This window comes from Mandrillus leucophaeus, unplaced genomic scaffold (genome assembly GCF_000951045.1).
Source record: "Mandrillus leucophaeus isolate KB7577 unplaced genomic scaffold, Mleu.le_1.0 Scaffold205, whole genome shotgun sequence".
NCBI classification, from domain to species: domain Eukaryota; kingdom Metazoa; phylum Chordata; class Mammalia; order Primates; family Cercopithecidae; genus Mandrillus; species Mandrillus leucophaeus.
In genome coordinates, this window is record NW_012102088.1 from 390,730 (window position 1) to 406,734 (window position 16,005).

General features: G+C 44.0%; 1 protein-coding gene across 1 annotated transcript in view; it reads right to left on the reverse strand.

The window, feature by feature from the left end:
- Window positions 1–6,450: 6,450 nt before the first annotated feature.
- Window positions 6,451–16,005, reverse strand: part of DUXA (double homeobox A) — a 19,880-nt gene continuing 10,325 nt past the window's right edge. The window contains exons 3-8 of the mRNA XM_011979642.1: window positions 14,432–14,504; window positions 11,366–11,520; window positions 10,401–10,512; window positions 9,218–9,363; window positions 7,728–7,833; window positions 6,451–6,916 (exon numbers count right to left, since the gene is read on the reverse strand). Of these exons, the coding sequence (XP_011835032.1) occupies window positions 6,846–6,916; window positions 7,728–7,833; window positions 9,218–9,363; window positions 10,401–10,512; window positions 11,366–11,520; window positions 14,432–14,456 (615 nt within the window). The 5' untranslated portion in view covers window positions 14,457–14,504 and the 3' untranslated portion in view covers window positions 6,451–6,845. The remainder of the gene's footprint in view (window positions 6,917–7,727; window positions 7,834–9,217; window positions 9,364–10,400; window positions 10,513–11,365; window positions 11,521–14,431; window positions 14,505–16,005) is intronic.

Here is a 16,005-nt window from a genome sequence, read left to right on the forward strand (position 1 = left end):
GAGATCATGCCACTACACTCCAGCCTGGGTGACAGAGTGAGACTCCATCTCAAAAAAAAAAAAATCTAACGTACCAATGTAAAACATTTGGCTTATTCCAGCAAATAGGAGAGGTAGAAAAATGAAACTAAGTAAAAATGCAAAAAAAAAAAAAGAAAAAGAAAAAGAAAGAAACAAAACTCAGACATTTGGCTTTTTCAGGGAGAAACAAAATCAGCTTACCTCCACTGGAATCTGGCATAAATTAGCAAGTTGATTGATTTCTGATGCCTGTGGTCTTTTCTTCTGAAAGGGACTGAAAATGAAAAGGCATGTGTAGCAGGACCAGCCATAGATAAAACTCCTCAGACACCGGCTTAAAGAAGGAAGAGGTTTTTTATTCGGCCGGGAGCGTCGGCAGACTCGCGTGGTAAGAGCTCTTAAGTGCCTGCCCAGTAGAGCATCCCTTCGGGGGACTCTGGCCAGCTTGAGCGATGCGGATCCTGAGAGAGCTCCCGGTAGGCAGTTGCCCCGGTGGAACGCCTTGTCAGAGCAGTGCACAGCAGGCCCCCGTGGAGGATCAACACATGTATACTGAAAAGCTAGACGAATGACTAAAACTTAATTGGTCCCCTACCCACTGTATTCCGCATCATAATCCAGTCAAGAAACAACCCAAAACACTCACTTCCTATCAAAAGCCCCACCTGGTCCTATCAGGACACGTCGAATTTTCAATTCCCAATTCTTTCCTCGACTTCTCCAAGACCAAATGAACTCTCACAAAAATTGTGATTGTGAAAGCTTAATTTTCCAATCTGCCCAATCTGTTTCCAATGGAAATTTTTTTAAGTTCCTACAAGTGAAAATTTTTTATCTTAACTTTGAAATAGAAAGCATGGAAAACATTATCCAAAGGTCAGAGGATGAAAATACATTAAAACAACAAAAAATTGCCTGGGCACGGTGGCTCAGGCCTGTAATCCCAGCACTTTGGGAGGACAGGAGTTCAAGACCAGCCTGGCCAACGTTGGGAAACCCTGTCTGTACTAAAAATACAAAAATTAGCTGGTCATGTTGGCACGTGCCAGTAATCCCAGCTACTTGGGAGGCTGAGGCAGGAGAATCGCTTGAACCTGGGAGACGGAGGCTACAGTGAACCAAGATCATGCCACTGCACTCCAGCCCAGGCAACAGAGCAAGACTCCGTTTCAAACAAAAAAGAAAGGAAAAGAAAAAAGAAATAAGGCCAACGGAGGTGGAATAATGTCTTAAAGCGCTCTCCACCCGGCAGAAACTATTCAGGCTCCAATCTCCAACCGGCAAAATCTCTTCAGTGGTACTAATACTCTCAAAATGAGATCAACATGCCAATCCAGCCCCACCCTAGTCTGGGTGTTGAATTTAAACACAGGCTACCTGCCCTTGCCTGCAGACATGGAGATGTTCCAAAATTGAGTGTCCAGCTGAATTCTGAGAGATTAAACCAGACTTCATGGGACAGGATGCACCAGACTAGACCTCCTCCCAGGAGAAGAGGTATCCAAAGATCGTATTAGCAAATGACCCTTGGCAGTGTGCGGTGGCTCAAGCCTGTAGTCCCAGCACTTTGGGAGGCTGAGGCAGGCAGATCACCTGGGGTCAGGAGTTCGAGACTAGCCTGACCAACAGGGTGAAATCCTGTCTCTACTAAAAACACAAAATTTAGCCAGGCGTGGTGGTGCACACCCATAGTCCCAGCTACTCAGCTACTCAAGAGGCTGAGGCCAGAGAATCGCTTGAACCCAAAATGTGGAGGTTGCAGTGAGCCGAGATCGTGCCACTGCACTCCAGCCTGGGTGACAGAGGGAGACTCCGTCTCAAAAAAAGAAAAAAACGAAAAGAAAAAAGAAAAATAAAATGACCCAGCCAGCCTGGTGCTTCACACCTGAATCCCAGCGACCGTGGTGGACTCCTGTAGTCCCAGATACTTGGGAGGCTGAGGTGGGAGGATCAATTGACTCCAAGAGGTCAAGGATGCAGTGAGCAAGGATCTGACTTCTGCATTCCAGCCTGAGGGACAGAGCAAGCCTGAGGGTGAACTGAAAGGGGTGGAGTGATTTACATCTTTTTTTTTTTTTTTCTGAGCCACTGCGCTGGCCTTTTTTATTTTTTTTAGAGACAAGGTCTCACTATGTTGCCCAGGCTGGTCTCAAACTCCTGGCCCCAAGTGATCCTCCCATCTCAGCCTCCCAAAATGCTGGTATTACAGGCATGAGCCACTGTAGTTGGCTCAAAGCAGATTTTCAATGTAGATGAAAAAGCCTTCTATTAGAAGGAGATTCCATCTAGGATTTTTATAGGTAGAGAGAAGTCAATGCCTGGCCTCAAAGCTTCCAAGGACAGGATGATTCTTTTACATGAAATTAATGCAGCTGGTGACTGAGTTTAACCCAATGCTCACTTACCATTTAAAAGATTTTAAAGCCTCTAAGAATTGCGCTGGCCAAGTGTGGTGGCTCACGCCTCTAATCCCAGCAATTTGGGAGGCCAAGGCTGGCAGATCACTTGAGGTCAGGAGTTCCAGGTCAGCCTGGCCAACATGGTGAAACCCCATCTCTACTAAAAATACCAAAAAAATTAGCTGAGCATGGTGGCCCATGCCTGTAGGCCCAGATACTCAGGAGACTGAGGCAAGAGAATCACTTGACCCTGGGAGGTGGAGGCTGCAGTGAGCCAAGATCAAGATCACACCACTGCATTCCAGCCCGGGTGACAGAGTGAGACTGTCTCAAAAAAACAAACAAAGAAAAGAATTATGTTAAATCTACTCTATCTGTGCTCTGTAAATGGAACAACAAAGCCTGGGTGATAGCACATTTGTTTACAGTATGATTTTGAATATTTTAAGTCCACTGTTGAGAACTACTTCTCAGACCAAAAAAAAAAAAAAAAAAAAAAGATTCCCTTCAAAGCATTACTGCTCTTCAGATCCCAGATGTTCAGCCTGCAAACACAATAAGTAAGTAAATAAATAAATAAATAATAAAAATATGTTACTGCTCATCAAACCTAAACACAACAATAGAAAAATAAGAAAAAAGCGAAAGACCACACAAACACAAAATATCATTGCTCTTTGAAAATGTATCGGCCAGGTAATCCCAGCACTTTGGGAGGTCAAGGGAGGAGAATCACGAGGTCAGTCTTTTTTAAATTAAAGACCTCGTTGAGGCAGGCGGATCACGAGGTCAGGAGATGGAGACCATCCTGCCTAACATGGTGAAAACCCCTCTCTACTAAAAATATAAAAATTAGCCAGGCGAGGTGGCAGGTGCCTGTAGTCCTAGCTACCCGGGAGGCTGAGGCAGGAGAATGGTGTGAACCCGGGAGGTGGAGCTTGCAGTGAGCCGAGATCGTGCCACTGCGCTCCAGCCTGGGCAACAGTGCGAGACTCTGTCTCAAAAACAAAAAAAAGAAAAAGAAAGACCAGCTTCTGTGAAAATATTAAAATTTAAAAAAAAAAACAAAAACACTTGAACAGATGAGGAATTGCTTCTATGGATAAGCAAATAAAGTGTTTTTTTAACGGTACTCAAATGTGTCAATTTTATTTTTTCTCTATGTGCATATTTGCTACTGAAAATTGCAAAAGCAGTACAACAGAGCTTCTTCATTGCAATTCAAACTTTTAAAAATAAGAAAATCTATTATGCTCTAGCCAAACTACCCACATTTTTTTCTTTTTTTTTCTTTTTTCTTTTTTTTTTTGACAGAATCTCGCTCTGTCACCCAGGCTGGAGTGCAATGGCGTGATCTTGGCTCACTGCAAGCTCTGTCTCCCAGAGAATTCAAGCGATTCTCCTGCCTCAGCCTCCCAAGTAGCTGGGATTAATGACATGCGCCAACACGCCCGGCTAATCTTTTGTATTTTTAGTAGAGACGGGGTTTCACCATGTTGGCCAGGCTGGTCTCAAACTCCTGACCTCAGATGATCCAAGCGCCTCGGCCTCCCAAAGTGCTGGGATTACAGGTGTGAACCACAGCATTGGCCGCCAATGTTTTCTTCACATTTTTTCCCCGTAAGTCACTTTCCTTCAAAGTCTTTTTTTTTTTTTTTTTTTGAGCAAGGTTTCTCTTTGTCACCCAGGCTGGAGTGCAGTGGTGCAATCACGGCTCACTGCAGCCTCGACCTCCTGGATTCAAGCAATCCTCCCACCTTAGCTCCCAAGTAGCTGGGACCACAGGCATGTGCCACTTCACCTGGCAAATTTTTTTGAAAACTTTGTTTGTCGAGATGGAGTCTGGCCATGTTGCCCAGGCTGGTCTTGAACTCTTAGCCTCAAGCAATACTCCTGCCAGGGCCTCCCCAAACTCTGGGATTACATGCCTGAGTCACCATGCCTGGCCTACTTCAAATTCAAAAGTTTAACCCAACCTTCATCCCAGTGTCTTCACAAATGCTTAGCAAAGAAAATTCCTAAGACAATTCAGGGGCCTGAATTGTCCGAAGACAATATTGATGCACGAAGTTAAAAAAGCAGTGGCAGAGTTTGAGAGGATTGGCTCCACTTTTGAAAGAAGTTCTACTGTGGGTAAAATGCTATCAAACAACATCGCATGCTACAGAGAAATCTTTCGTGGAAGGAAGGGTCAGTTACTGTGGCAAATTTCGTTGTTGTTTTAAGAAATGGTTACAACCACTTCAATATTTAGCAGCCACCACCCTTATCAGCCAGCAGCCAACCACATCGAGGCAACTCTTCACCAGCAAAAGGATTATGACTCCCTGAAAGCTAAGATAATTAGTATTTTTAGCAATAAAGTATTTTTATATATTTTGTTTTTAAAAAATAATTGAGCTACAAATAAGGGCATCAAGCTTTTTTGTTTTTGTTTTATTTTAGAGACGGGGTTTCGCCATGTTGTCCAGGTTGAGCTCAAGCAATCCACCTGCCTCAGCCTCCCAAAGTGCTGGGAGTACAGGCATGAGCCACGGCAGCCAGCTGGCATGAGGTATTTTAAAATTAAGGTATGTACCTTGTTTCCTAGACATAAGCCATTTCACACTTTATTAGACTACAGTGTAGTGTAAATGTAGCTTAGTTTTTTAAGTAGAGACAGGATCTCCCTATATTGCCCAGGTTGACCTCACAACTCCTAGGCTCAAGTGATCCTCCCCCTTCTATGTCCTAAAGTACTGGGATTATAGGCATGAGCCACCACACCCAGCCAATGTAACTTTATATTCATAAGGAAACAAAACAATTTGTGTGACTCGCTTTATAGCAATATTTGCTTTATTGTGGTGGTCTGGAACCCAATCCACAATGTCTTTGAGGTATGGCTGTACTTTTTTTTTTTTTTTTTTGAGACGGAGTCTCACTCTGTGGCCCAGGCTGGAGTGCAGTGGCGCGATCTCAGCTCACTGCAACCTCCGCCTCCCGGGTTCCCGCCGTTCTCCTGCCTCAGCCTCCCGAGTAGCTGGGACTACAGGCACCCACCACCACACCCGGCTAATTTTTAAAATATTGTTAGTAGAGACGGGGTTTCACCATGTTAGCCAGGATGGTCTCAATCTCCTAACCTCATGATCCACCTGCCTCCCAAAGTACTGGGATTACAGGCGTGAGCCTCCGTGCCCGGCAAAGTATGACTGTACTTTCTAAGTATTTCCTGAGTCAGCCTACTTTTTCTCCATGTTTATTGTCATTATTCTATCCATTTGTTGTTTGTTTTTTGTTTTGCTGTTGTCGTTGTCATTGTTTGGAAACAGGAACTTGCTGTGTCACCCAGGCCAGAGTGCAGTAGCACGATCATAGCTCACTGCAGCCTCAATCTCCTGTGTTCAAACCATTCTCCTGCCTCAGGCTCCTGAGTAGCTGAGACTACAGACGCACACTACCACATCTGGCTCATTTTTTAAAAACTTGTTTGTAGAGATAGGGTCTCATCATGTTGCCCGGGCTGATCTGGAACTCCTGGCCTCAAGCAATCCTCCCGCCTCAGCCTCCGGAGTAGCCCTGATCAATCCGTTGTTGAAGAGTACATGGGTGTTACTTTGCAGTCTGTCATCCCGAGTTTGTGTTTGCTTGACTTTGCCTAATTATGAGTTTCAGCTCACCCACTGTTTGTCAGTAACATGCAGAAGAGACTGTGGCCTTCTTCCTGTATCATATCAGGAAGCCGCTCACGTTGGTTTGTGCCATTACTGTGACTTTCAGCCACGCGGTTAAGGTGGAGTTGGCCATATTTCTCCACTGCCATATTACTGATTTTCCTTTTGCAATGAATAAGTGTGTGTGAGTAGATTCTTTGAGATGAGGTATATATCTCATTCTTCCTCGAACTTTAAGATTTTTTTTTTCAAGTGAAAGTAAATTTGTTAGAAAATAAAGGAATAAAAGAATGACTACTCCACAGACAGAGCAGTGTCACTTTAAGGTTCCAACGTCAAGTGATTTTTGTCCAAATCAATAATTACTGTGATGATTGAAAAAAGATGATTACCAAGTTTATTTTCATTGTCTCAAGGTCTGCTAAACTCTGGATCTAGGCTGTGTCGACAGGGTAGTGTGGTACCTCCTGTACCTGTCTCTGCCTCCTACAGTCCTTTTCATTTATTTTGTTTCTTTTTTAATAATAGAGACAGAGTCTTCCTATACGCTGTCCAGGCCGGTTTCAAACTCCTGGGCTCAAGCAATCTTCCTGCCTTGGCCTCCCAAAGTACTGGGATTCCAAGTGTGAGCCACCACATCGGGCCAAGTCCTTCACCATCTTCAGAAGGCTTAGGTCGCAGTTTCAACAGAAGGACAGACTCCCAGAAAGAGTGTGAGAGAGATTTGGGGCCCAATGGATAATATCGAGTACACTGAACTTGACTATGTTCACCACGTTCTGGCTCCAGAGAAACGAGAGTCATTACTGAAGTTGGTGCCATTTTGTGTATCTTCTGTACCTAAGGCGGAAAAAAGATAGGGGAAAGAATATAAGAGGTCAGCTTATATTCACAAACATGGAAGTCAACCTTTTCCCACCTTTTCTTTTTTCTTTTTCTTTTTTTTTTTTTTTTTTGAGACGGAGTCTTGCTGTGTCGCCCAGGCTAGAGTGCAGTGGTGCGATCTCGGCTCACTGCAAACTCCACTTCCCGGGTTCACGCCATTCTCCTGCCTCAGCCTCCCGAGTAGCTGGGACTACAGGTGCCCGCCACCTCACCCAGCTAGTTTTTTGTATTTTGTATTTTTAGTAGAGATGGGGTTTCACCGTGTTAGCCAGGCTGGTCTCGATCTCCTGACCTCATGATCCGCCCACCTCAGCGTCCCAAAGTGCTGGGATTACAGGTGTGAGCCACCTCGCCCAGCCCCCACCTTTTCAATCCAATATGGAACCTACTACCTCCTGAGAAAGCCATGCCCCTGCTGTCCCTGGCAGACCACACAGGAGGATTCATTCCTCCGCTAACTCAATCACACCTTCAACAGAAGTGTATTGAGCGTCTACTTTGCACCAGGCACTGTGGATACATCGGTGAACAGAATTTATATCCGTGGGGTTGCTGGACTCCAGTTGGAAAGTGGGCAGTGGATTCTTTAGAAGGTCCACAGGCCTGGGAAGAGTCTTTGGGGACTGTGAGCAATCCCACGGTACCATGGAACACTTGGGTGGGAATATCCTCCACCTCCCAGAGCAGCTGTCGGCTCCACCACGACGAAGCACTGGACATCCAAGGGCTCTGCTTGTGAACCACATTGCAACAACAGACTAGTTACCTTGCAGTCCCTCAGGAATCTTGTCCTGCTCTTCTTGTTCTAAGGAAGCCACAGGTTCCCTTTTTCTCTGGAGAAGTAATCTAGATCTTCGATTTTGGAACCAAATCTAAGTGGGTAAGACAAAGAAACTTAATTTAAACAAAGGATGTTGTGTAAAACTCATGATTGCTTTCTTCTCTTTTTTCTTTTCTTTCTTTTTTTTTTTTTTTTTTTGAGACAGCGGTCTCTCTCAGAGTAGCTAGTGCTACAGGTGTGTATCATCACACTAGGCTAATTTTTAAACTTTCTGTAGAGACAAGGTTTCACCACGTGGTCCAGGCTGATGACCTTCTGGGCTCAAGCAATCCTCCCAAGTAGCTGGGACTAGAGGCACACTTGACTGTGCCCAACCCAAGATGTACATATATATAATATATATAGTGTATTTTATATATAGAGTATTTATTATATTTTATATATAGTGTATATATATAGTATATATATACACTGTTGTTTTTTTTTTCTTTTTTTGAGTCTCTCTCGGTCACCCAGGCTGGAGTGCAGTGGCGTGATCTCGGCTCACCACAACCTCCACCTCCCAAGTTCAAGCAATTCTCCTGCCTCAGCCTCCCGAGTAGCTGGGATTACAGGCATGCAGCACCACACCCAGCTAAATTTTTGTATTTTTAGTAGAGACCGGGTTTCTCCATGTTGGCCAGGCTGGTCTTGAACTCCTGACGTCAGGTGATCTGCCCATCTCAGCCTCCCAAAGTGCTGGGATTACAGATGTGAGCCGCCGCGCCCAGCCTGGACCTCATAATTCTAACCTCAGGGCATACTTAGAAGATCTGAAGGATACGATAGACATAAAGACTTTAGTCAAATAAGCAGGGCACGGTGGCTCAACCCTGTAATCCCAGCACTTTGGGAAGCCAAGGAGGGTGGATCACCTGAGGCCAGGAGTTCAAGATCAGCTTGGGCAACTTGGCGAAACCCTGTCTCTACTAAAAATACAAAAATTATTAGCCGGGTGTGGTGACACACACCTGTAATCCTAGCTACTCAGGCAGCCGAAGCACAAAAACCACTTGAACCCAGGAGGTCTAGGCAGCAGTGAGGCAAGATGTCGCCGCTGCACTCCAGCCTGGGTAATAGGGTGAGTACCCATCTCGTGGAAAAAAAAAAAAAAGGCTTTAGCCAAATGCCTGGCTTATATGCCATGTTAACTAATATTCACTAACTCAACAAATTCTCACTGAGTGTCACGTGCCACGCACTGTTCGGGGCCCAAGGAATACAACATTGCTCAGGACAGACAGAAAATACCAGAAGGGGATGTGAGATCGAGTCCTGTGGGCACCTGGGGGTAGAAGCCAGCAGACAGGGAACAGCTAGCTGTGAAAGACCCTGAACTGTGCCCCGCATGATGAGGAACTGCCTGAGGCCCACGTGGCTTCCCTTCCTGTATACCTATATCCCTAGGAGATGGGACAGCCACGCTTATCACTCACCTGGACTCTTGACTCTGGAACACCGATTTCTTTAGCAAGTTCTTCTCTGGAGTCAATCCCAGGGTATGGGTTTTTCACAAACGCCTTGATGAGAGTGTGTAATTGAGAGGTGCTGTAGGTGGTACGACACCGTCTGGCTTCTCTACCTAGGGAGGGCATGGAAAGATTGAGGGAGGCGGTAAAGGAATATTTCAAGGGTCCGTTCACATATTCAAACACACAACCCAAACTGTCACTCTCCATCCAATTTCGATCCCACTGACTCCTCCTGAGAGGGTCTTGTCCCAGGTTCCTTCTAGGTGGAAAGTTCTAGAGGAGACACGGGATGATATGTCTAGACTTCTGGACTCGAGTAGAAAGTAGGCAAGAGGCCGGGTGCAGTGGCTCACGCCTGTAATCCCAGCACTTTGAGAGGCTGAGGGGGGCAGATCATGAGGTCAGGAGTTCGAGACCAGCCTGACCAAAGTGGCAAAACCTCGTCTCTACTAAAAATACAAAAATTAGCTGGGTGTGGTGGCACCTGCCTGTAAATCCCAGCTACTTGGGAGGCAGAGGCAGGAGAATTGCTTGAACCCGGGAGGCAGAGGTTGCAGGGAGCCAAGATCAAGCCACTGCACTCCAGCCTGGGTGACAAAGTGAGACTCCGTCTCAAAAAATAATAATAATAAAATAAATAATAAATAAATAGAGGCCGGATGCGGTGGCTCAAGCCTGTAATCCCAGCACTTTGGGAGGCCGAGACGGGCGGATCACGAGGTCAGGAGATCAAGACCATCCTGGCTAACACGGTGAAACCCCATCTCTACTAAAAACACAAAAAACTAGGCGGGCGAGGTGGCGGGAGCCTGTAGTCCCAGCTACTCGGGAGGCTGAGGCAGGAGAATGGCGTAAACCCGGGAGGCGGAGCTTGCAGTGAGCCGAGATCCAGCCACTGCATTCCAGCCTGGGCGACAGAGCGAGACTCTGTCTCAAAAATAAATAAATAAATAGAAAATAGACAAGAGAAACACTCAGAAGGCCTGGGAAGAGGGCAGGGGAGAACTTCTAGGGTACGATGAACCCTTTGCCACCATAAGACCCTGAATAGGAGGTCGTCAGGGAAGAGACATTCTTTTTTCAAAGTAGCAGTTGGCTTCACCGTAGAGAAGCTCTGCTGGGGAACAGAACTGAGATGCTTATTTACTTTGAAACTCTACACCAGGTTGATCTTGCCCCTGGCTCTGGCTTGACTCTAAAGTGTCAGCTTCTGGTCTTTTCTGGAATCTCTGCCTAGCTCTTCGATTCTGAAACCAAATCTAAGTGAGGAAAAGAAAAGGAGAGAATTACATGTTAATGTCATTTAAGCTACATCACTGCCTGTTCCCAAAGTGAGCAATTCTTATTGGGCCTAAGCCCAGGATTATTACTCACTTCTGTCACATTCTGCCAAGTCGTCTTCTTTTTTTTCTTTTTTTTTTGGGGGATGGAGTCTCACTCTGTGGCCCAGGCTGGAGTGCAGTGGCATGATCTTGGCTCACTGCAACCTCCACCTCCCGAGTTCAAGTATTCTCCTGCCTCAGCCTCCCAAGGATCTGGGATTATAGGCGTGTGCCATCATGCCTGGCTAATTTTTGTATTTTTAGTAGAGATGGGGTTTCTCTATGTTGGTCAGGCTGGTCTCGAACTCCTGACCTCAGGTGATCCACCTGTCTTGGCTTCCCAAAATGCTGGGATTATAAGCATGACCTACCACGCCTGGCCCATCTACCTAGTCTTAGGTCAAGACTTGGCATTCACAACCAGGGCAACATAGTGTGACAACATCATCTCTACTAAAAACAAAAAAGTAAAAAAAAAAAAAAAAGGTTAGCCTGCTGGGCGCGGTGGCTCATCCCTGTAATCCCAGCACTTTGGGAGGCTGAGGCAAGCAGATCATGAGGTCAGGAGTTCAAGACCAGCCTGGCCAACATAGTGAAACTCCGTCTCTACTAAAAATACAAAAAAAAAATTAGCTGGTCAATCAACCAACACCTTTGTGGGTTTATTGAGGGTCCGTTGAGATACTCCCCACCAAACCGTCAGCATATGGGTACATAGTACGGGCTCTGTTAATGGTTCTCCCTCCTGCCTTTCTACTTCCAGTCCTGGAGATACCGAACTTAAACTTACCTGGATTCTGGACTCTTCTGTATTGATTTCTAAAGCAAGTTTTTGTTTGGTAGCGTAACCTGGGTAAGGCTTTTGATTGAAGGTATTGATGAGGATTTTCAATTGATCTTCTGTGAATTTGGTGCGACTGCGCCTGTGATTTGTTGTTACCATCTCTGTAGGAAGATTACAAAAGAAGCAGCATGTAATAGGTTAATTTATATATTCGAACTTCAGGTTCAGGCTAGTCTGTCACTTCCTCTTCCCAAATCCACGGGAACCCACTCGGGGAGAACTGCCCTTGTACAATGGTGGAGCTCTTGAACACACGATGGCGATTTTTCAACTTCTTGAGCTCATCTGAATGCCATCCTAAGAAGTCAGGGATCCTCTGTTTTGTAAAACCATTAAAAACCATTGTGAGCTGGGCGCGGTGGTTCGCACCTGTAATCCCAGCACTTTGGGAGGTCAAGGTAGGCAGATCATGAGGTCAGGAGTTCGAGACGCGCCTGGCCAACATGGTGAAACGCCGTCTATACTAAAAATACAAATAATTAGCCAGTCGTGATGGCATGTGCCTGTAATCCCAGCTACTCAGAAGGTGGAGGCAGGAGAATTGCTTGAACCCGGGAGGCGGAGGTTGCAGTGAGCTGAGATCATGCCATTGCACTCCAGCCTGGGTGACAGAGCGAGACTCCATCTCAAAAAAACAAAAACAAGGCCGGGCGCGGTGGCTCACGCCTGTAATCCCAGCACTTTGGGAGGCCAAGGCGGGCGGATCACAAGGTCAGGAGATCGAGACCATGATGAAACCCTGTCTCTACTAAAAATAGAAAAAATTAGCCGGGCGCAGCGGCGGGCGCCTGTAGTCCCAGCTACTCGGGAGGCTGAGGCAAGAGAATGGCGTGAACCCGGGAGGCGGAGCTTGCAGTGAGCCGAGATTGCGCCACTGCACTCCAGCCTGGGCGACAGAGCAAGACTCTGTCTCAAAAAAAAAAAAAAAAGAAAAAAAAAGAAAAGAAAAAAGTATACAAAACAAAACAAAACAAAAAAACAATGTGTATGTCATGAAAATACCAATAATTTTTTTAAGAAAAACAATGTGTTCTGTTCATATGGATTAGAAACAATATAAGTCAATAATGCAGGTGATATGGCATAGTGATGAAGTCATAGAAACGAAGAGTTTGTGATACAATGGACCATTTCAACCCCTTTCAGTTTTTCAGGTCAAAATTCCTTGGTGCATATATTTTATTTTTTTTTTATTTTTATTTTTTCAGGCCAGATCTCACTCTGTTGCCCAGGCTGGAGTGCAGTGGCGCAATCATGGCTTACTGCAGCTTTCACCTCCACAGGCTCAGGTGATCCTCCTACCTCAGCCTCCGGAGTAGCTGGGACTGCAGGTGCACACCTCCACACCCAGCTAGTTTTTCTACTTTTTGATACAGTTTCACCACATTGTCCAGGCTGGTCTCAAATTCCTGGGCTCAAGCGATCCCCCAGCCTTGGCCTCCCAAAGTGCTGAGATTACAGATATGAGCCACCACCCCTGGCTGGAGTATACTTTTTTACATTGCTCCATTGCTCCATTGCAAATAGCAATAGCAGGCAAACAGTATCAGTTTCCAAGATGTTTTTTAAAACACCACAGAGAGGACAAAACTAACTGGAAAAAGAATTTCATACTTTCAGTAGAAATTTCCAATAGGAAAAAAAAAAACAACAACATCACATAATTTTCTGGATAGGACATCCCCTTGAAATAACCAAATCTGGAAAGCATTTTGGAACATACCACTTTGTAACAGAATTAGACTTAGTGAATTGAGATGACAAGAAAAGTTATTAGAGATGCTAGAGGTTCAGTTAAAAGCCCAACAGCTTTTTTGTTTGATCTTTGAATGCTTGTCCCTGTCTTCAGTTTCACACAACTGATCCATCGTTTTGTTTTTTGTTTTTTTGTTTTTTTGTTTTTGAGACAGAGTTTCACTCTTGTTGCCAAGGCTGGAGTGCAATGGTGCAGTCTTGGCTCACTGCAACCTCCGCCTCCCGGGTTCAAGTGATTCTCCTGCCTCAGCCTCCCAAGTAGCTGGGGTTACAGGCACATGCCCCCACGCCTGGCTAATTTTTGTCTCTACTAATTTTTTAGTAGAGACAGGGTTTCACCATGTTGGCCAGACTGGTCTCGAACTCCTGACCTCGTGATCCGCCCACCTCAGCCTCCCAAAGTGTTGGGAGTACAGGTATGAGCCACCGCACCTGGCTACCATAATTTAATTAACAGTTTAACAACATCACATGAGGTACAGCCTTGAGAATAGGTTGGTGGAAGCAGAGAGATCAGTTAGGAGAAGGCTGCAATAATCTAACGCAATGGACCAATCATCTAAGGAGATGGACCAAGAAATGGTCAGATTCCTTAAATATTTGAACGTTAAAGCCATCAGAATGTCCAGCCTGACTAGATTATGTTATGAGGAAAAAAATGGAGTCGGGGTGTTTTCTAGATATGAGACATGACCTGTCACCTCCAGAGCTGGAGAAAACAGTGGGAGGAATAGTTTAGATGTGAACATCAGGAGCTCAGTTTGGAACACATTGAGTCTGAGATGCCTGTTAGAGACCAGTAGGCGATTAGATAAAGTCCAAAGTTCAGGAGAAAAGTTCAAACGTTCTGTAGAGAGAAATCTGGAAAGTGCTCTCCAGATTTGGAATCCTTGATTCCAAGGATATTTTGAGCTCTAAACTTTGTGACGTGGCCCATAGTTGCTTTCTTTTAGTATTTGTCTCCCTCTCCTTTTTTTTCTTTTCTGCTCCTTCCTCCTCTCTTCCCACCTGAAGCTCAAATATGTCTTATTTAGTTCTTGAATATCTGTACCTTTCTGAAATTCCCAATGCTCAAATGTGCTGAAAACAGCCTGTTTTCATAATATGACATCTGAGAAACTGGTTTTCCCTTATTCAGATACAGTTATTTTAAAGTTTACAAATGGAACTCTCACAACTTCTGACAAGACCACTAGGTTTTTAGCCCGACGTTTCCCCCAAGCCAACAAACGCTCAGTCAAGCACAAGGGAACTTACTGTGTGAACAGGCATCTTCGGCCATGCTGGAAGAGAGTCCTGAAGGCTGAGCCACCGTCTGAGAGACAAGTCACTCTGCACAGGGCTGGGTTTTATATGCTTAGCCAGGTGGTCCCGCCCACTTTTTTAAACCATTTACATAAATCTCTAGTTCCACCCTTAGTAATTTTATTATTCCCTAGAAACTCCTTAGAAACATGTGTCCTCAATCTAAAAGGGACTCGATAGAACTCCTGTTCGTCAACGGATATTTAATAATATACACCAATGTATAAATTGTTATCAACCCCTACACGTAAGCCATCACAAGAACATTTTGCCCCATGCCAACTCACGAATACACAGAGTCATGCTCCTTGGCTCCCCTAACCCCCTTGTGGGAAAAAGATTCCTCCCAAATCACTGGAATCTGAACAGGGAGACAAGCTTGCAATAGTTCCCAATTTCTTAAAAAAAGAATATTTTTGAGTACTATTCTGCTTATACATATTTTTTCAATGCTTATGATATACACTTATTCTTTTGTAAATGGGGTTTTTATGCTCTCCACGTATTTTTTGACATAGTGGCCTCTGCTTATTAAATTAAAAGTGTTATTTCTAATTAGTACCAAATAAGAGTGAGGCTAGTGAGATAGGAACAAAATTTAAGGGGGTGCTAAAAATTCTATGATCAAGATAAATAATATTTGAATGCAATATATATTTTAAGTAATGTAAAAGGTCCATCTTAATGAAACATAAAAATTGTAAATAGAGAGAAGATCCTACCCTGCACAGGCACGACCCTGCAACTTATGCAAGTGAGGGTACCTGTGCATTGAAAAAAATGCCTCACTATTGACCAGTCATTGATCAGTCATTGATCAGTCTTGAGGGAAGCTGGCTGGTGGTTGCCACCTTTTATAACTGTAATCTACAATACTGCAGGATAAAAGGGAAAGTTTTATTACATGTATATATTTGTGTAATTTAAAAAATGTTATTAAAAGCACATAGTGAAGTGATATGAATTTCATTTATTGATATATTTGACTATCCACAAATAAAATTTGGCCAGATATCAAGCCATTTTTGAGAAACAATTTTGAACCAGGAAAATAACATGAAATAACATTTAACAGGAAAATTTTACACTTTATTTAATTAAAACAATGATAAATTGTTTTTCTTTTCTATATATATTTCATCACAATGTTTTTTCACCAAATTTATCTGGAAATCTAGAGCACAATGTTCTGCTGTTTGTTTATATTGATGTTTATATTTTGATACAAATTATATGTTCATCTACTTGAACATTAGATATTACAATTATAAATGTGTTTTAAATTAATTGACACAATATTGAAAATTTATTATAATAAATTATAATATATTATTATTCAATATATTATATTAATATATAATAATAAACAATATAATATCTGTCTCTTATACACATCTAGATGTGTATAAGAGACAGCCTTACAATTGAGCGGGCAAGTAATAATATTATCTCCGTATTTTTAATGTGAGGAAACTGAGGCCCAAGAAGACATGTAATTTGCCCAATATCAGGTATTCAGTACATTG